The sequence below is a fragment of the Myotis yumanensis genome, unplaced genomic scaffold (assembly GCF_028538775.1).
Source record: "Myotis yumanensis isolate MYYU_CA2020_CCGP unplaced genomic scaffold, mMyoYum1.0.hap1 SCAF_19, whole genome shotgun sequence".
NCBI classification, from domain to species: domain Eukaryota; kingdom Metazoa; phylum Chordata; class Mammalia; order Chiroptera; family Vespertilionidae; genus Myotis; species Myotis yumanensis.
In genome coordinates, this window is record NW_027223770.1 from 11,860,827 (window position 1) to 11,879,244 (window position 18,418).

General features: G+C 57.8%; 1 protein-coding gene across 1 annotated transcript in view; it reads left to right on the top strand.

The window, feature by feature from the left end:
• Positions 1–16,713, top strand: part of HIP1R (huntingtin interacting protein 1 related) — a 29,176-nt gene extending 12,463 nt beyond the window's left edge. Inside the window, exons 2-32 of the mRNA XM_070399877.1 lie at positions 163–226; positions 3,012–3,154; positions 3,408–3,464; positions 4,532–4,612; positions 4,997–5,073; positions 5,363–5,424; positions 7,433–7,573; positions 8,209–8,266; positions 8,354–8,429; positions 8,581–8,721; positions 8,830–8,891; positions 9,093–9,165; positions 9,287–9,470; positions 9,574–9,662; positions 9,743–9,859; positions 9,952–10,053; positions 10,338–10,532; positions 11,784–11,931; positions 12,041–12,127; positions 12,479–12,586; positions 12,747–12,883; positions 13,100–13,210; positions 13,437–13,495; positions 13,726–13,756; positions 13,866–13,928; positions 14,189–14,289; positions 14,409–14,514; positions 14,660–14,783; positions 14,860–14,921; positions 15,043–15,249; positions 15,521–16,713. Of these exons, the coding sequence (XP_070255978.1) occupies positions 163–226; positions 3,012–3,154; positions 3,408–3,464; positions 4,532–4,612; positions 4,997–5,073; positions 5,363–5,424; positions 7,433–7,573; positions 8,209–8,266; positions 8,354–8,429; positions 8,581–8,721; positions 8,830–8,891; positions 9,093–9,165; positions 9,287–9,470; positions 9,574–9,662; positions 9,743–9,859; positions 9,952–10,053; positions 10,338–10,532; positions 11,784–11,931; positions 12,041–12,127; positions 12,479–12,586; positions 12,747–12,883; positions 13,100–13,210; positions 13,437–13,495; positions 13,726–13,756; positions 13,866–13,928; positions 14,189–14,289; positions 14,409–14,514; positions 14,660–14,783; positions 14,860–14,921; positions 15,043–15,249; positions 15,521–15,568 (3,114 nt within the window). The 3' untranslated portion in view covers positions 15,569–16,713. The remainder of the gene's footprint in view (positions 1–162; positions 227–3,011; positions 3,155–3,407; positions 3,465–4,531; positions 4,613–4,996; positions 5,074–5,362; positions 5,425–7,432; positions 7,574–8,208; positions 8,267–8,353; positions 8,430–8,580; positions 8,722–8,829; positions 8,892–9,092; positions 9,166–9,286; positions 9,471–9,573; positions 9,663–9,742; positions 9,860–9,951; positions 10,054–10,337; positions 10,533–11,783; positions 11,932–12,040; positions 12,128–12,478; positions 12,587–12,746; positions 12,884–13,099; positions 13,211–13,436; positions 13,496–13,725; positions 13,757–13,865; positions 13,929–14,188; positions 14,290–14,408; positions 14,515–14,659; positions 14,784–14,859; positions 14,922–15,042; positions 15,250–15,520) is intronic.
• Positions 16,714–18,418: the final 1,705 nt, after the last annotated feature.

Below are 18,418 nucleotides of genomic sequence, written 5' to 3' on the forward strand. Positions count from 1 at the left end.
GCTGTGGTTTGAGCTGCGCATGTCCAGCCTTCAAAGTTTGGTTTGGTTAGGTTGAGAGATGTCTGGCTGTCCGTCTCCACACGTGCCTTTCACCGCGGGAAGGGTTGCCCTGTCTGTCTGGGTGTTGCCGTTTCTGAACTCTGCCTCCTGTGTCCCTCCCAGGCCATCAGCATCAGTAAGGCCATCAACACCCAGGAGGCCCCCGTGAAGGAGAAGCATGCCCGGCGTATCCTTCCTGCTCTGGGTCCCAGGGGGTGGTGGGAGGAGGTGGGAGGACGTGGGCCTGCCCTGTGTGGCCTCTGACCATGGGCACAGTGGGAGTGGTTTAGTGCCACTGGGGCTTTGTGAGGTCCACCCCCACCGAGACGGGCGCATGTCCTCTTTTGTCCTGGCCCGGCAGAGTCTCCTGCGTCGAGCAGCTCCTGTCAGACTCTGAGCCTCATCTCAGGAGCACCATCTATTATCTTAGACCACTGAGCCCAGTTAAATTTGAGGGGCATGAACTTGCCCTTTCTATTTTTTTCTTTATTGATTACATATGTATCCTTATCCCATCTTTCCCCCATTCCCCTCCCCCCCCCGGACCCCCCGCTCATGCCCTCACCCCCCTGGTGTCTGTGTCTATTGGTTAGGCTTATATGCATGCATACAAGTCCTTTGGTTGATCTCTCCCCATTACCCCCACTCTCCCCTACCTTCCCTCTGAGGTTTGAGCATTGATCGATGCTTCTGTCTCTGGATCTGTTTTTGTTCATCAGTTTATGTTGTTCATTACATTCCACAAATGAGTGAGATCATGTGATATTTACCTTTCTCTGACTGACTTATTTCACTTAGCATAATGCTCTCCAGGTCCATCGATACTGTTGCAAATGGTAGGAGTTCCTTCCTTTTTACCACAGCGTAGTATTCCATCGTGTAGATGTACCACAGTTTTCTAATCCACTCATCTGCTGATGGGCACTTAGGCTGTTTCCAAATCTTAGCTATGGTGAATTGTGCTGCTATGAACATAGGGGTGCATATATCCTTTCTGATTGGTGTTTCTTATTTCTTGGGATACATTCCTAGAAGTGGGATTACTGGGTCAAATGGGAGTTCCATTTTTAACTTTTTGAGGAAACTCCATACTGTTCTCCACAGTGGCTGCACCAGTCTGCATTCCCACCAGCAGTGCACGAGGGTTCCTTTTTCTCCACATCCTCTCCAGCATTTGTCATTTGTTGATTTGTTGATGGTAGCCATTCTGACAGGTGTGAGATGGTACCGCATTGTCGTTTTGATTTGCATCTCTCGGATGATTAGTGACTTTGAGCATGTTTTCATATGTCTCTTGGCTTTCTGAATGTCCTCTTTTGAAAAGTGTCTATTTAGGTCCGTTGCCCATTTTTTGATTGGGTTGTTTATCTTCCTTTTGTTAAGTTGTATGAGTTCCCTGTAAATGTTGGAGATTAAACCCTTATCGAAGATAACATTGGCAAATATGTTCTCCCATGCAGTGGGCTTTCTTGTTTTGTTGATGGTTTCTTTTCTGTGCAGAAGCTTTTTATTTTTATGTAGTCCCATTTGTTTATTTTCTCTTTAGTTTCCATTGCCCTAGGACAGTGATGGCGAACCTTTTGAGCATGTGTGGCCTCTGACCATGGGCACAGTTAAGTTAGCATTTTGAAAAACCCTAACTTAACTCTGGTGCCGTGTCACATATAGAAATTTTTTGATATTAGCAACCATAGTAAAACAAAGATTTATATTTTTGATATTTATTTTATATATTTAAATGCCATTTAACAAAGAAAAATCAACCAAAAAAATGAGTTCGCGTGTCACCTCTGACACACGTGTCATAGGTTCGCCATCACTGTCCTAGGAGCTGTATTGGTGAAGATATTGCTTTGGCATATGTCTAAGATTTTGCTGCCTGTGAATTCCTCTAAGATTTGTATGGTTTCCCGTCTTATGTTTAAGTCCTTTATCCATTTTGAGTTTATTTTATGTGTATGGTGTAAGTTGGTGGTCTAGTTTCATTTTTTTTGTATGTATCTGTCCAACTTTCTCAACACCATTTATTGAAGAGACTGTCTTGACTCCATTGTATGCCCTTGCCTCCTTTGTCAAATATTAATTGAGCATAGTGGTTTGAGTCTATTTCTGGGTTCTCTATTCTATTCCATTGGTCTATATGTCTGTTCTTGTTTTGAGAACAGTGGCTTTGTAATACAGCTTGATATCTGGTATTGAGATCCCTCCTACTTTGTTCTTTCTCAGGATTGCTGCAGCCATTCGGGGTCTTTTTTTATTCCAGATAAATTTTTGGAGAGTTCGTTCTAGGTCTGTGAAATATGCCATTGGTATTTTAATGGGAATTGCATTGAATCTGTAGATTGCTTTGGGTAGTATGGACATTTTAATGATGTTGATTCTACCATTCCATGAACACGATATGTTCTTCCATCTGTTTATGTCTTCCTCTATCTCTTTTTTCAGTGTCCTGTGGTTTTCTGAGTACAGGTCTTTTACCTCCCTAGTTAAGTTTATTCCTAGGTATCTTAATTTTTTTGATGCAATGGTAAATGGGATTGTTTTTTTAATTCTTTTTTTTTTTTTTAAATCCTCACCTGAGGATATTTTTCCATTGATTTTTAGAGAGACTGGAAAAGAGAGGGAAAGACAGAAATATCGATGTGAGAGAAACACATCAATCGGTTGCCTCCTGCATGCGCCCTTACCAAGGCCCGGGCCAGGAAGGAGCCTGCAACCATGGTACATGCCCTTGATCAGACTCGAACCTGGGACCCTTCAGTTTGCAGGCCGACACTCTATCCACTGAGACAAACTGGCTAAGGCATTGCCCTTTTTTCTTGACCTTTGCTGAGCTCTTTGTGAACCGTGGTGGATGGGGGGAGGAATGTGGGGAGGGGCTCAGCAGCTGTGGGATGGGCGTCACCAAGTGCCCCCGGCCTTCCCCACGCTGGTCTCTGCATGCTGCACTTGGCCTTGACACTCGCTCGTAGGCATCATTCTGGGCACTCACCATGAAAAGGGAGCCTTCACCTTCTGGTCCTATGCCATCGGCCTGCCGCTTCCCAGCAGCTCCATCCTCAGCTGGAAATTCTGCCATGTCCTCCACAAGGTCCTTCGAGATGGGCACCCCAACGTGAGTAGCCTCTGTTCACTGGTCCCCAGAGGGTCTCCTGTTCCAGCCACTGTGCTTCTTGGGGCAGCGGGTGCCCAGGGGAGGCAGGGAGTGTCCCTTTGAAATGAGAGACTCTGTCCCGCCACGCCTGCTGCCCTCTACCTGCCCCTTCCCAGCCTTGCCCTCAGCGTGCCGCCAGCATGGGTCAGTGTGTTGGGCCCCTCCTGCCAGTCCTGGATTCTCCAGCCTCCCCCCTTGTCCCCCTGTGCTGCAGGTCCTGCATGACTGCCAGCGGTACCGGAGCAACATCCGGGAGATTGGGGAGCTATGGGTAGGTGCAGAGGCGAGCTTGGTGGCCTCCATCTCTCACCCTCCACAGAGTCCAGCCTTGGGCCTGCTTGGTGTTCGAGTCCTCAACACTCAGGGCAGAGCATTGGCGGGGCCCTGTGACGATGTCTTTCTTCATTCTCTCAGAGCAGAAGTTAGAGTGATGCCTTCTGGGGTGACAGTGGGGGCGTTGCAGCCTTGCTTTAGAAGACCTGGTACAGGAAGTTCCAAAGGCATGACTAGGCATCTCCAGCCCCTCAGGCCCTGAGTCGGGAAACGCAGCAATGCCCGTCCTGGGTGGTCATGGCGGGTCATGGTGGCGGTTAGAGCCCGTGGGAGGGGTGCAGGCTCCTGGGCCCCCAGTCTGGCTGCTTTAGAATCTCAGATCGGAATCTGTGTGCTCGGGAAGCTCCCAGAAGATTCTTATTCACGGGCCAGTCTGAGAGCCCGAGAGCTGGTCATCTAGGTCCCCCCTGCACCCTCCAGAATCGGGGGTGGAGAGAGAACCTCTGGCCTCTTTGTCCCCTGGGAGCAATGCTAGAGCCCCGCCAGGCAGGCCACTGTGTTTCACCGGAAGTCAGGAAAACGGCAGCAGGGTGCCATGTGCAGACGCACGTCCAGCTGGCGTGGCCACGGGGAAGCAGTGTTAGGAGGTGACAGAGGAGGCACCTGGGAGGACATGGACGCGCGCCTGTGGAGTGTGCCTCCCGGTCTGCTGCAAGCATTGTAATAAAGTATCTCAACCCAGAACTGGCCTGCTGCCTGGACAAGGAGCTCTTGTCACAGGAGTTGCTTTGGCAAGACTGGCAAGGAATATGATTAAAAAAACAAAATGAGAGAGCTTTCGACAAAGGGCATTGGTGGACGTTCCCAGGAGAAGAGTCAGTCGCCTCTGGCTGGTTAACGTTTGTTGAGTGAATAAGTGATTGGTGGGTGAAGGAGTGACACTCGGCTGTCACCTGGTGTCGTCCCACCTCAGCGTCCTGATCTGCCCTGTGGCGTGCCAGGGCCTATGGGACTCTCGGGCACCTTCCCGGGCAGTGGGTGCTGATCCAGCTCCTCCCTCCACAGGGCCATTTGCACGATCGGTACGGACAGCTGGTCAATGTTTACACCAAACTCCTGCTGACCAAGATCTCCTTCCACCTCAAGGTGGTGTCCTCGGGAGGGTCGTGGGGCGGAGGGGCCCTGGGATTTCCTTCCTGATGTCCTGGGACCTGGTGGAGGGCAGGTCCTGTTCTGTCCTAACCTGATCCACGGGGACGCGGGGTTCCCGGAAGTCAGAGCCTCTTGACGCATTTTCTGCGGACACTGGAGGTGGTCTTGGCCTTGCCCTTGGGTCTGGGCAGCCTCTTCGCCCTGGCTGGAGGTGTCCCATCTTCTGTCCTTGGTCTCCGGTCCCTCCCAGTCCCTCCTCAGCCAGCACCCAGGGCGGAGGGCGGCTCCACAGGTCGGGGGCTTCTCCAGCCTCTTCCCCTCCCTCAGAAGTTAGAACTGGTTCTGGGCCTGCTGTTGAGTAGGGTGTCCTCTCTGCAGCACCCCCAGTTTCCTGCGGGCCTCGAGGTGACAGACGAGGTGTTGGAGAAGGCAGCTGGGACTGACATCAACGACATGTGAGTCTCTCCACAAGGTGGAGTGTCCTGGCGCCGTTTCCTTCTCCTCCCTCGGTTTCCCTGCTTGTCCCTAAAGTCTCCGGGTTCCCACGTGTCAGTGGCTCTCTGGGGCCAAAGGTCATGTTCCCTGGAGATGAAGCTAACATTGAGGGGATGGGATTTGTTTGGAATCAGGTGTTTTTGGCCGAAGGGCCGTTGTGCTGTGCAAAGGCGTGTTGATGAACTGTGGAGGGGTCTCCCAGGGGCATGCCTCCTACCACTCTCTCAATCCTCTTGCCTCCCCCCGCAGCTTCCAGCTCACCGTGGAGATGTTCGATTACATGGACTGCGAGCTGAAACTGTCTGAATCAGGTGAGCCGGGAGGGATCAGGTGTGGGAACCTGGAGACTAGGAATCAGGGGTGCCTCTGTGAGCCAGACTAGACTGACTTCCCATTCCTGCCTGCGCTGCCCAGGGGTCCATCCAGGACTGCAGCCACCTCTTCCCCTACACGGTCAAGCTCCTGTTCAGGCTGCACTCCTGTGAGTCCCACCGCCCCAGTCCCCTCACTGCGAGCACGGCCCCTGAGGTCCAGCCAGAGCCCCAGGGGGCTTATGTGGACTGGATCAGAGATGAGAAGTCGAGAAGTTAATTAGAAGTAGTAATGATAAGCTCATTACCTATTAACATAAATGACATACTTGTTAGGAAAAAAAAATCCCTATTTTTCTTTTTTTTGGTTAATTTTGGGCATAGTTCCAGGGGCCGGTGTGAGATCTGCTGTTCCTGCCAGCACATGAACCCACTCCTGTTCCAGGGCAGGGAGGGTGGGGGCAGGGGCGGGGCCACCAGGAGCTCCCACCCCAGAGAGTTAGTTTGGGTCAACTTGCCCGTGTTCTGCTATAAAAGGCCCCTGAGTCGTGTTGGACTTCCCCGCCCAGGGACTGGCAGCCTTTGGACAGGAAGCCTCAGGGTCCCCTTCCCAGGGCCGCAGAGGTGATTGTTGTGGGCCACAGCTTCAGAATAACTTGTGGGTGACTCATGCTGGCGGGCTGCCTACTTGTCGTCTCTGCCCAAATGCCTTTTTAAGGGAAAATCGGCGTTAGGAAGAGGTGTGTCTGGGCAGCCTCCTGGCATCCCGGTCTGGGTGGGCCTGTGGGCAGCTTGGCGTTGAACCTCCATGCCCAGGAGGGTGGCCCTGTCCAGGACCCAACTAGGGCAGGTGTCGAGGGCCATGGCTGCCAGCCTGGACGCTGGCAGAAATGTGTCATGTAGGAGCTGAGTCCTGCGGTCCCCACCCCTGTGCTGCTCTTGGCCAGGGTGGGGCTGAGTGTGGGGAGGACAGGGGTCCCCACCAGGGAAGGTGGAGAAAGCCCCCAGGTCAGTGATGTCTTAATGAAGCACAGAGAAGGGCATCCTGGCAGCGTCTCCTGGAGGGAGGTGCAGGGGCGTTGCTCACCCGGAGGTTGCTCCTTGCTGCTTGGTTTATAGCAGCCAAAGATGGGAGGAACGTCCTGAGCGCCCCTCAGTGGAGAAATGGCTGTGTCTCAAAAAAACCCAAAATAGAACTTCATGGGTGTTCTCAGTTTTTACAAGGAAAATGTACTTGACATGGAATTAAAAGTTAAGTTTTATAAAAGCGAGGGACAGCACTTAGCTCCAGCCTTCTCGTCCCCTCCCTCCTGGGCATTCTCGTGTCACATGGAGGTTCGCCAGTGGTCCCAGCCCAGGCGAGGTGACAGGAGGACTCAGAGCTGGGGCCCGCCCGTCTGGAGCAGTGTCCCGGGTCCGTGTCCCGTGTGGGCGCCCTGGCGGCTCTCCGTCCTGGCGGGCTGCCTACTTGTCGTCTCTGCCCAGAGGAGGGGTTGGAGGGTGGGCAGCCTCATGTTTGTCCTTGTCCCTCCTACTTGGATGATCTGATGAAAGGCTTGATTGTCAGGGTCCAGGGAGGTTGGCACTGGGCACAAGTTTGGGGTCACGGGTTTTACAGAGCCGCGTCCTGACTCTGCTGCTGCAGCTGCTCCCAGGGCCACCCTGAGGCTCTCGGGAAAGCCTGGCCAGGCTGAGCTGGATCCCATTTGCCCGACCTTGTCACCCTAGTTTGAGGGAGCACTGGCCTCAGTCTGGAGCAGCCACAGCACATGGGGCTCCCATTCTAGAAGTAAGGAGCCCACTGGTATCTGAGGGACAGAATCTCACTGCCCAGCTGGGAGGGAAAGCCAGGCTCCCCAGGACGGCACCTCCCAGGCTTCTGTGACGACGCCATGAGACTCCACACCAGGGCTGTCACTAGGCTCCCGTCAGCTCTGCCTGTGTCTCACACTCCTCCTTCCGCGCCTGCCTCTCTCTCTCTCTCTCTCTCTCTCTCTCTCTCTCTCAGTCTTTCGGCAGCTCAACACAGCCATCGCCGTGTCCCAGATGTCTTCAGGCCAGTGCCGCCTGGCCCCCCTCATCCAGGTCATCCAGGACTGCAGCCACCTCTACCACTACACAGTCAAGCTCATGTTCAGGCTGCACTCTTGTGAGTCTCACCGCCCCGGTCCCCTCACCACGACCGCGGCCCCTGAGGTCCAGCCTGAGCCCAGGGGGCTTACATGCACTGGCATGGACTGGATCAGAGATGAGAAATTAATAGAAGTAGCAATGATGAGCTCATTACCCATTAACATAAATGACATACTTGTTATGAAAAATCCCTAGTTTTCAAAGCAAACACTCTGTGAGAAAAGCGGTGCAGGTGACGTGTGTGCCGGTCTCTTGGACGCCTGGTCTCAGAGCGGCCCCTCGCTGCCCCTGCGCCAGTCGGTGCTAATGTCTCCGTGGGGTTTGGGAAGGGGCTTGTCCCCGGGCCCCACTTGGACAACGCTGGCCTGGGGCATAGGAGCCATTCGAATATCAGACCAGGGCAAACTTGAGTCTAAAGAAGCTTCACTGTGCCTCCGAAGCTGGGCCCAGGGGTTGGCCGTGGGACCGCCCTGTCCACTCACATTTCTTCCCTCCATGGTGGGGACTTGGCCGGGTGGTAGTGATCCCTCTGTTCTGTGGCAGCTTGTAGAAGGGGGAGGAATAGGCAGCGGAAGGGAGGGGGGAATGTGAAGTCTCGGCGGCCACAGAGTGGTGAGCAGAGATGAAGGTCATCAAGCTGTTCCGCCCCAGGTCTCCCAGCAGACACCCTGCAAGGCCACAGGGACCGGTTCCACGAGCAGTTTCACAGGTACCAGCAGGCAGGGCTGCGGGCATGTCTGGGGCTGGGGCTGCCAGCGGCCAGGCTCCCCTCTGACCTCCGTGTGTGTCCCCGCAGCCTCAGGAACTTCTTCCGCAGAGCGTCCGACATGCTCTACTTCAAGCGCCTCATCCAGATCCCCCGACTGCCCGAGGTGCCTGCCCTGCTTTCCACTCTGGGTTCTGAGCCCTTGGACGACCCTGGGTGCCTAGCAGGGCCCCATGTGGGCTCTGGGGATGGCCAGGGAAGGCTCCTGGGTGGGGTGGGGGGGCACCCTGAGCAGCTCTCACCTATGGCCCTTGCAGGGACCCCCCAACTTCCTGCGGGCCTCGGCGCTGGCTGAGCACATCAAGCCGGTGGTGGTGATCCCCGAGGAGGCTCCCGAGGACGAGGAGCCCGAGAACCTCATTGAGATCAGCACGGCCCCCCCCGCCGGGGAGCCAGCGGTGAGTGGCCCCCTCTTCCTGCAGGGGGGTTTGGGGTGATTGGGCCTCCCTCAGCTCCCTCCTTCTCCTGGCCTGGAGGGTGGGGCTCACGGTGCTTTGCTGTGGCAGGTGGTGGCCGACCTCTTTGACCAGACGTTTGGACCCCCCAATGGCTCCATGAAGGATGACAGGTGAGGCCTGGGACACCCTGGGGTAGGGCTGGCCGTGGCCTCCATGGAGCTGTGGTCAGGAGAGTCCACAGGTGGGGGATGTGAACTGGAGACACCCAGATCCCCAGGAGCGCTGATGAGACCACAGTTCCTGTGCTGACTGAACTTGAACGCCAGACTGTGGGCCTCAGATAACCCTGCCTGCCCGACCTCTGTCCCCAGGGACCTCCAGATCGAGACCTTGAAGAGAGAGGTGGAGACACTCCGGGCCGAGCTGGAGAAGATCAGGCTGGAGGTGAGGGGATGTGGACCAAGGGGAGGCCTCAGACTGCACCCAGCACCTGTACCCAGCACCCGCATGCGGGCCCAACACAGTCCTCACATCCACCATGTCCATGTCCTTCCTTACACCACAGGCCCAGCGGTACATCTCCCAGCTGAAGGGCCAGGTGAACACATTGGAGGCCGAGCTGGAGGAGCAGCGGAAGCAGAAGCAGAAGGCGCTGGTGGACAACGAGCAGCTCCGCCACGAGCTGGCCCAGCTGCGGGCGGCCCAGCTGGAGGGCGAGCGGAACCAGGGCCTGCGCGAAGAGGCCGAGAGTGCGTGGCCAGGCCGGGGTGGCCGAGCCCAGTGGGAGGGTCTGGTCCCCAGTGGGGGGCCCTCTGCCGAGCTGGGGGTCACAGCCTCACCTCTCACCTGCAGAGAAGGCCAGTGTCACGGAGGCGCGCTACACCAAGCTGAAGGAGCAGCACAGCAAGCTCATCGCCACACACGCTGAGCTGCTCAGGAAGGTAGGGCCATGTGTAGGCAACTGGTGGGAGGAGGGAGGCCTGGCGACGGCAGAGTATGAGCCCATCCCCTGTCCACGCAGAATGCAGACACGGCCAAGCAGCTGACGGCCAAGCAGCAGAACCAGGAGGAGGTGGCACGAGTGAAGGAGCAGCTGGTGTTCCAGATGGAGCAGGTGAAGCGGGAGTCTGAGATGAAGGTGCGTCATGTGCATAGGCCCTGACTCTGGAGCCCCCAGCACCACTGTCCCCGTGACACACTGTCCCCGTAACACACTGTCCCCTGTCGCAGCTGGAGGAGCAGAGTGACCAGTTAGAGAAGCTCAGGAGGGAGCTGGAGGCCAAGTCCGGGGAGCTGGTGCGCGTACAGCAGGACCTGAGCCGCACGGAGCAGGTGAGTTGCTGGCCAGGGTGGCCTCCGGATTGGGCGGGACAGGCGTCAGGGTCCTCTTCCCCGTGAACTGGACCACGCCTAGATGCTATCAGGTTGGTTCAGTGGCCCCTCGGCCATCCTGGCCTGTGGCTGTGACCCAGCATGCAGGGAACACACAGGACATGGGCCCTGGCCTTCCAGAAGCTCGCAGTCTCGGGGGATAGTGAGGACTGTGAACTTGGGTGGGGTGGGCGTGAGGGGTGGTGGGCACCTGGCAGCCCTGCCCACCCGCCTGGTGTTCACAGAGCGGGTCGGAGCTGAGTTCACGGCTGGATGTGCTGAGTGCAGAGAAGGAGGCGCTGAGCAGTGCTGTGCGGCAGCAGGAGGCCGACCTGCAGGCCGCCCAGAGCCTGGTGCAGGAGAAGGAGGCAGCGCTCAGCCAGGAGCAGCAGCGCCATTCCCAGGAGAGGGCCGAGCTGCAGGGGCGGCTGGCAGACAAGGTAGTGTGCCTCTCCCACCCCGTGTGACAGCCGGCTCGAGACCATCATACCCACAGCCCAGCCCTGAGAGTGGACGAGTTAGGGGGTCTCTATGCTCACAGGGCTGTGCTTTCATCTGGTAACTCGGGGACATTTTCACCCCTCCAAAGAGAACCCTCCCCCCCCCCCCCCCCCCCAATAAGCAGTTAGTCTGCACCCCCTCCTCCAGCCCCTGGCACCTTTAATCAGCTCTTGTCTCTGGATTTGCCTGTTCCGGACTTTCATAGAAATGGAGTTGTACAGTAGGGCCGGCTTCTTCGCTCAGCAGGTTTTCAGGGTTCACCTGTTAGAGAACTAACTTCCTCTCCATGGCCCAGGGACATTCTGCTGTGTGGAGGGACCACACGTGGCTTATCCATCGTCAGCTGATGGACACTTGGTTGTTTTCACTTTCTGGTTATTGTGAATGATGCTGCTGTGGACATTTGTGTACATGGTTTTGTGTGGACATGTTTTTCTCTTTCATATGGAACTACGATGGATTTTCTGGGTCACATGGTAACGCTGTTTAACTTTTTGAGGAACTACCAGTGTTCTCCAAAGTGGCTGCACCATTTTCCCTTCCCACTGGGAGTGTACGTGGGTTCCAGTTTCCCTACACCCTTGCCAGCACTTGTCACTGTCTGTCTGTGTTTAGCCATCCTAGTGGGTTCAAGTGGTACTTCACTGTATTTTTTAATTTGTTTTTGTGATGGCTTTTTAAAATGTTTTTTTTTTAATGGGTTTTAGAGAGGAAGGGACGGATAGAGGGATAGAAACATCAATGAGAGAGAAATATTGATTGGCTGCTTCCTGCACGCCCCTATTGGGGATCGAGCCCACAATCTGGGCACATGCCCTGACCTGGCATTGAACCAGTGACCTCTTAGTTCATGGGTTGATGCTCAACCACTGAGCCACACCGGCCAGGCCTCATTCTCATTGTGGTTTTGATGTGTGTTTCCCTGGTGGCAAATGACATTGAGCATTTTTTGTGTTCCTTCCATTTGCATATCTTGAGAGAAATGTCTGTTCAGATGTTCGCCTGCTTTCTAACTGGTGTTTGTCTTTCTACTCCTGAGCTGTCCAGCACACTCTTGAGGGGCCCCATCCCTGGGATTGGAGCTGGGCCTGTTCTCCGACTCCTCCCCAGCGAGGGGTGGGCTGGTCCTGTCCAGCTGGTGTGAGGCTGGGCCTGGGCAGGTCTCCAAGCTGCCTCCTCCCCTCCTGCAGGAGTCTCGGGAGCAGGGGCTGCAGCAGAGGCTCCTGGACGAGCAGTTCGAGGTGCTGCGGCGCTCTGCCGCCGAGGCTGAGCGCATCCTGCAGGACGCCGTGGGCAAGCTGGACGACCCCCTGCACCTGCGCTGCACCAGCTCCCCGGGTAGGGCCGCCGGCCGGGCACTCAGCCACCTGCTTTCCTGACGAGCTGGCAGGGCGGGAGCCCCTGCCCTGAGAGGTCTGCCCCTCACCCCTTCTCCCTTTGCTTGCAGACTACCTAGTGAGCAGGGCCCAGGTGGCCCTGGACGCCGTGAGCGCCCTGGAGACGGGCCACGCACAGTACCTGACCTCCAGATCAGGTGAGTGCAGGGCAGGACTGGGCAGGGAGAGGCCAGGGCACTTGGGTGCTGGTTCCACCAGCCCTGGCTGCCTCTTGCCTTCGGGTGGTTTCCTGCAACAGGTGCCCCCACCATGCCCACCTGGGAGCCCGCCCTGTAGGCCTGAGTCACAGACCTGGGTTTGGTTCCTGCTCTGCTGTTTTCTAGCTGCATGACCTTCGCCTAGTACCTTCTCCCCTCTGAGCCCTCCTCCTCATCTGTGGACTGGGCGCGGGCACCTGTCTTAGGGGGCATGGCGCCTGCTCTCAGGCGCTGGCCAGGACTCGCTCCGTGGCAGCAGCATTAGGGTCTTGTTCCTCTCCTTGCCCATAGATGCTTCTGCCCTGGTGGCAGCCCTGACCCAGTTCTCCCACCTGGCTGCGGACACCATCATCAACGGCAGTGCCACCTCTCACCTGGCCCCCACCGACCCTGCTGACCGTAAGTGGGCCCCGGCTGTGTCCCGCAGGTTCTCACGGTGGAACAGGGACGGGTGGGAGTCTGCAGACAGGTCCCGGCGTCAGAGCCTAGGCAGGAGCCTGTATGGACACTCCTCCCAGGGTCCTCGGGCACCGGCTACCCTGACAGCCCTCTCCCCCAGGCCTGATCGACACCTGCCGGGAGTGTGGGGCCCGGGCGCTGGAGCTCGTGGGGCAGCTGCAGGATCAGCAGGCTGTGCAGCAGGCCCAGCCCGACCGGGTGCGGAGCCCCCTGCAGGCCATCCTCCAGCTGGGCCAGGTGAGGTTGCAGCCCGGTGCTGAGTGTGGGCTGGGCTCTGGTGGAGGGCAGTGGGTTGGGTTGAGGCTTGGATCCCCAACTTTTCTGCACCTTTCTCCAGTTTGGGCTGACCAGGTGCTGGGGGACAGAGCACGAGTCCTGCTGCCCCAGGCTCCCTGTGGGGTGGTTGGGGGTTGAATTCACCCCATCTGAGCCCTGGGTGCCTGCCTCCCCCAGGAGCTGAAGCCCAAGAGCCTGGACGTGCGTCAGGAGGAGCTGGGGGCCCTGGTTGACAAGGAGATGGCAGCCACGTCCTCGGCCATCGAGGAGGCCGTGCGGAGGATCGAGGTAGGACCGGTGCCGTCCTGCAGGACGCTGGGCAGGGTGGGCTGAGAGCAGGCTGCGCCCCCCTCTGCCAAGGACAGGTGGCTTGTGCAGGTCTGGACGGGGAGGCAGCCCTGATGTGGTGCCCTGAGCCGAGCCCACCCCTCCTGGTGCAGCGGCTGCTCCAGCAGCCCCCTTCCTCCCGCGTTGCCCTCCTCCCAGCCAGCTCACAGCTATGTCCTTGGTGCAGGACATGATGAACCAGGCCCGCCACGCCAGCTCAGGGGTGAAACTGGAGGTGAATGAGAGGTGAGCCCACTTCTGCCCCCAGGCCCGGGACGAAGCAGGTTCCCACCGCCTCCCAGCACCAGCAGTCTGCCCTCCTAACTGCCCGCTTTCCAGAAGCACAGGGATGAGCAGCACACCCCACCCTGTGGGCCCTGTGTCAGGCCCCTTAACCCCCCAAACCCGTAACCCCCTGTGGCTTCCTGGCCACACTACAGCAGCTTGCCCTCTCTTCCCCCCACTCCAACCCATAGGATCCTCAAGTCCTGCACAGACCTCATGAAGGTGAGCGGCCAGCTGGGACCCCAGGGGCGGGCTCTGTGGCTGGGACCCCAGGGGCAGGCTCTAGCTGAGAGGGCTGCCCCAAGTGTGACATAAGTCTTGGTCTTGGCAGGCCATCCGGCTCCTGGTGACCACATCCACCAGCCTGCAGAAGGAGATTGTGGAGAGCGGCAGGGTGAGCTGGGCCTTTGGGGGAGAGGGTGGGGGTCACTCAGCTACTCCTGAAGGGCCACCGCTCCAGCGCCCTTCTCATCCCAGGCCACAGGGCTCCTTTGGGCAGGAGACTCCTGAAGGGTGCAGTGATGAGACCCCCAGTGTGCACACCTGCCTGGGAGTCAGCTGAACCCCCCGCAGCCCAGAGAAGGGCCCTGGGGACCATCCATAGCCACCTGTGATGTCATTGACTGGTCTGTCCTGCCCTCTTATCGCCACTAGGGGGCAGCCACGCAGCAGGAATTTTACGCCAAGAACTCAAGGTGGACTGAAGGCCTCATCTCCGCCTCCAAGGCCGTCGGCTGGGGAGCCGCGCAGCTGGTGTATGTTGCCCCAGGTGGGGGGCAGCAGGGAGTGTGGTGCCCAGGGTCTGAGGAGGGAGTGTGGGGTGGCCCTGATCTCCAGGGGTTGGAGACCCAGGCCCCGCCCGCTCTGCCTCCAGGGAGTCGGCTGACAAGGTGGTGCTTCACACGGGCAAGTACGAAGAGCTCATCGTCTGCTCCCACGAGATTGCGGCCAGCACGGCCCAGCTGGTGGCAGCCTCCAAGGTGAGGCTCCGTGCCCGGCCCGGCCTCTGCTCAGGTTCCCCACCTCCTGGCTGCGATGGATGCACCGCATGTGGCCGGGAGACCTCGGGATGGGGTGGTCCCATGGGAGCCACCCTGCATCCTGACCCACCCCCACGCTCCCCAGGTGAAGGCCAACAAGGACAGCCGCCACCTGAGCCGCCTGCAGGAGTGCTCCCGCACCGTCAACGTGATGGCCGCCAACGTGGTGGCCTCCACTAAGTCGGGCCAAGAGCAGATCGAAGAGAGAGGTGACAGCTGGGGGCCTGGGAGTGGCGTTGGGGGGGCGGGCGGGGACCCAGACACTTACTCTGTCTCTGGTCACAGACACCATGGACTTCTCTGGCATGTCCCTCATCAAGCTGAAGAAGCAGGAGATGGAGACCCAGGTAGGTGCCTGTGCCAACCCCACAGCCACCCCACTTCCTAGGTGCTTGGGCAGCCTCTAGGCCTGTCCCTCCCCTGGGGCCGAGCTCCCAGAGGGCTCTGCTGAGTGGTGCTCGCCGGCAGGTTCGGGTCCTGGAGCTGGAGAAGACGCTGGAGGCGGAGCGTGTGCGGCTGGGAGAGCTTCGGAAGCAACACTATGCACTGGCTGTGGGGGTGGGGACGCCTGGAGAGGAGGAGCCTGGCCAGCCCAGCACTGCCCCCCACAGCGGGACCTCCAGGAAGCCACCCCTGGCCCAGAAGCCCAGTGTGGCCCCCCGGCAGGACCACCAGGTAGGACCACCAGGTGCCAGGCACCAGTGCTGGGATGGGGAGGGGCCCTGGAGGGTGCTGCCAGCCTCTTGCTCCCAGGTCTGCGGGACACGGGCCTTGGGAAGGTCAGAAAACCCTGACCAGCAGGAGCAAATGCTGACCCAGCAACATGGGGAGCTCGGCTCACTCAAGAGGAAGATGTAGGGGGCTGAGGAGACAAGGATGCAGGGGGCCTGGCTGGTTATGCACCCCTTGCAATGTCCAGTGAGCACCTCACCTCTGACCCCTGCAGCTGGACAAAAAGGATGGCGTCTGCCCTGCTCAACTCATGAACTCCTAGGCTCCGAGGGGTCCAGCGGGAGCCTGGCAGGCGGCCTGGGCCTCACGTGGCTACCGTGACTCGGCTAAGGAGGCATTGAGGGGCGCGGCGCGCACACCAGGTGGCCGGGCCTGCCCACGGCCTGGATCATGTCCGCGAGGCCCCAGCCCTTGCTGAGCCCCTGGATCTGGGCCGAGCGGGGCTGACAGGGCAGTTCTGGATGTGAGTTACCTACCTGCCACGGGACCGAGAGCATCCAGGCTCAGCAGGCTGGAGCCACGGTTCAGGAAATACACAGACATTTGTATGTTCCCAGCTAGAGCTTTTCCTTGTGAGTTTGTATTCGGCGCAGGAGCAGGGCCGTGGGGGTGGGGTGGGCAGGGCCTCCCCTGCCTTTTGGACTCGAGGTCTGAGGTGAGAGGTGAGCAGAACACAGTGCTGGCCGTCGGGACTGCGTGAGTCTCCCTGGGTCTCTGGGACATTGATTCCATGGAGATGGGACTTAGGCAAAGCAGGACTGGGACAGCGCCCTTTCTCCTCGGGCCTCGCTCTCGGGCACCAGTGATGGGGGTGCTGAGGAGGTCGTGGTCTGGGGGGAGCGGCGGGCCGGGTTCTGCCGTGGGCCAGGCAGGGCTGACAGCCCCATGCCTGCTGGGCACAGGTGCTGCCCTCGCTCCTGGAGTCTGTTCCCGCTGAAATCCGGTGGCCGCCTGCTTCCTGTTTTTCATTCCTCTCTGGCTGCCCCTGCCCTGGAGGCCCAGCTCTGGGCTCTGCCCACTGCCCACCTCCACCTCCCGGGCCACGAGGTTTCCAGCTCAGCCAGAAAGAGCCCAGAACCATAGCCCTGCCACTATCCTCTGGACCAAGGGAGCCTCGTGCTCCACAGAAGAGGGCAGCCCCACTCCGCCCGGTGCTGAAGCCCAGCGTGGCCTCCCTGCCCGCTGAAGGAGGACTCGGAAGAACTGCATTGCTGAGACCCCCTTGGGGAGTGGTTGGGTGGGGTGGGGCCCTGGCTGGGGGGAGGGGACCGGCCCTGCAAGGACCACCCCCTGCGGCCAGTACCCACTGTGTCGGGATGAGCACAAGGATCCAGTTCTGGGCTTAGAGTTCAGTGTTTCCTTGGATTGGGGTCCAATTGGCAATAAAATGCACTTTGACTGTGGTCACTGTTGCCCCAGTGAGGGGCTGCGCCCGGGCTGTTTATTTCTCGGGGGCCAGGAGCTGGGTTGGGACTCGCTTAGTTTCTGCAGGTGACAACGGCATTGCAACCACAGCAACCCTGGCTGGTGCTGCTGCTTCTGCCAGGTGTCACTGAGGTGGTTTCTCCGGGAAGTTTACGAGTGGAGGCCCGGACGCCTGTGTGGTGAGTGGTGGTTTAGGGCTTTTCTCCATGGCCCCCAGGCCACATCCAAGGCAGGTCCCCAGCCCCCGTGGCTCTTGAATCCCCTCCCCCCAGCACACAGCTGGTTCCCAGGAGGGCACTGGGGAGAGGGAAGGCTCCTGGCTGCCTGCCTTGGCCTCAGATCAAGCATCTGGAACAAAAGGACAGTGCCGGTTGGGGGAGGGGGTGGAGGAAAGGTCAAGGTGGCTCCTGCCCAGCTGGCAGAACTCCCACCGTGTCCTCAGACATGCGTCCACTCCTGTCCCCAGGGTGACTGAGGTCCAGGTGGGTCAGTGCTTTGGAAACTGGTCTCCGTAAACAGGGAGGGGCCCCTGCCTCTGCTTTTGTAAGGTTGTTTTGCTTTGGCAAAAAAAAATTTACTGAGCACCTTTGCTGTGCCAAACAGCATGCCAGGTACTGGAGATACAGCAGCAAAGAAAGACCTCCATCTCACGGAGCGTGTCTGGCAAGGAGGGGAGGGTACCCTGGTGAGGGGACATTTCTGAGGGTGTACGTATGGCCGCCTCACTGGACAGCTGGATTCCTGTGGGTCCCCGTTGTGCCTCTTCCAGCCTCGTGTCCAGAATGGAGACGGGGAGTGTCTTCCTGTATAAGATGCAGAGCCTCACAGCACCCACGGGGGGAGTGCTGAGGGCTTGGAAGATAATGCGTGTAATGCTTATGGCTGCCTGGCACACATGGCCCCCTCAGGAGGTGTTAGCAAGACGAGCAGTAACAGAGACAAACGTGTTTTCAAATGGAATGAATGAAAAAGTTACTTTAATGGAAGAATTGCTCTGTCCTGTTGCCATGTTGTATTCATAGCACTACTCTCTAGAAAGCATATTACTGATTTGTTCATTTACATGATTGTTGTCCGTTTACTTTGCAAGAACTGGAGTCCATGAAGGCAGTCTTTTGTGGTTGTTTTTAATGTGCCTAGATATCTTGACAAGCACCTACCTGATCAGTACTGTATCTTCATTGAACCTATTGGAGTGATTGGCAGGTTTCAGTGTGTGACTGTATAATACACCATTTGTATATTGTGTTGTGTTCACCACCCGAAGTTGAGTTTCCTCTCATCACCATCCCTTTACCCCTTCTGTCTCCTCCCCCCACCTTTCATCTGTAATCACCATATTGTTGTCTGTGTCTATGAGGTGTTTTTTTTCTTCTTCTTGCCTAATCCCTTCACTTTTATCACCCAGCCCCCAAACTCCCTGCCCCTCTGACAGCTGTCAGTCTGTTCTCTGTATCTATGAGTGTTTCTTTGTTAGTTCATTTTGGTCATTAGATTCCACATATGAGTGACATCACATGGTGCTTGTCTTTCTCTGACTGGCTTATGTCACTTAGCATAATACTCTCCAGGCCCATCCACACTGTTGCAAAAGGTAAGATTTTTTTCTTTTTCACGGCCAATGCCTGTTCTTATTCATAAGGAAACAGCTTGAGAAGACTAAAGCGGATTGTTCTCTCACCCAGTG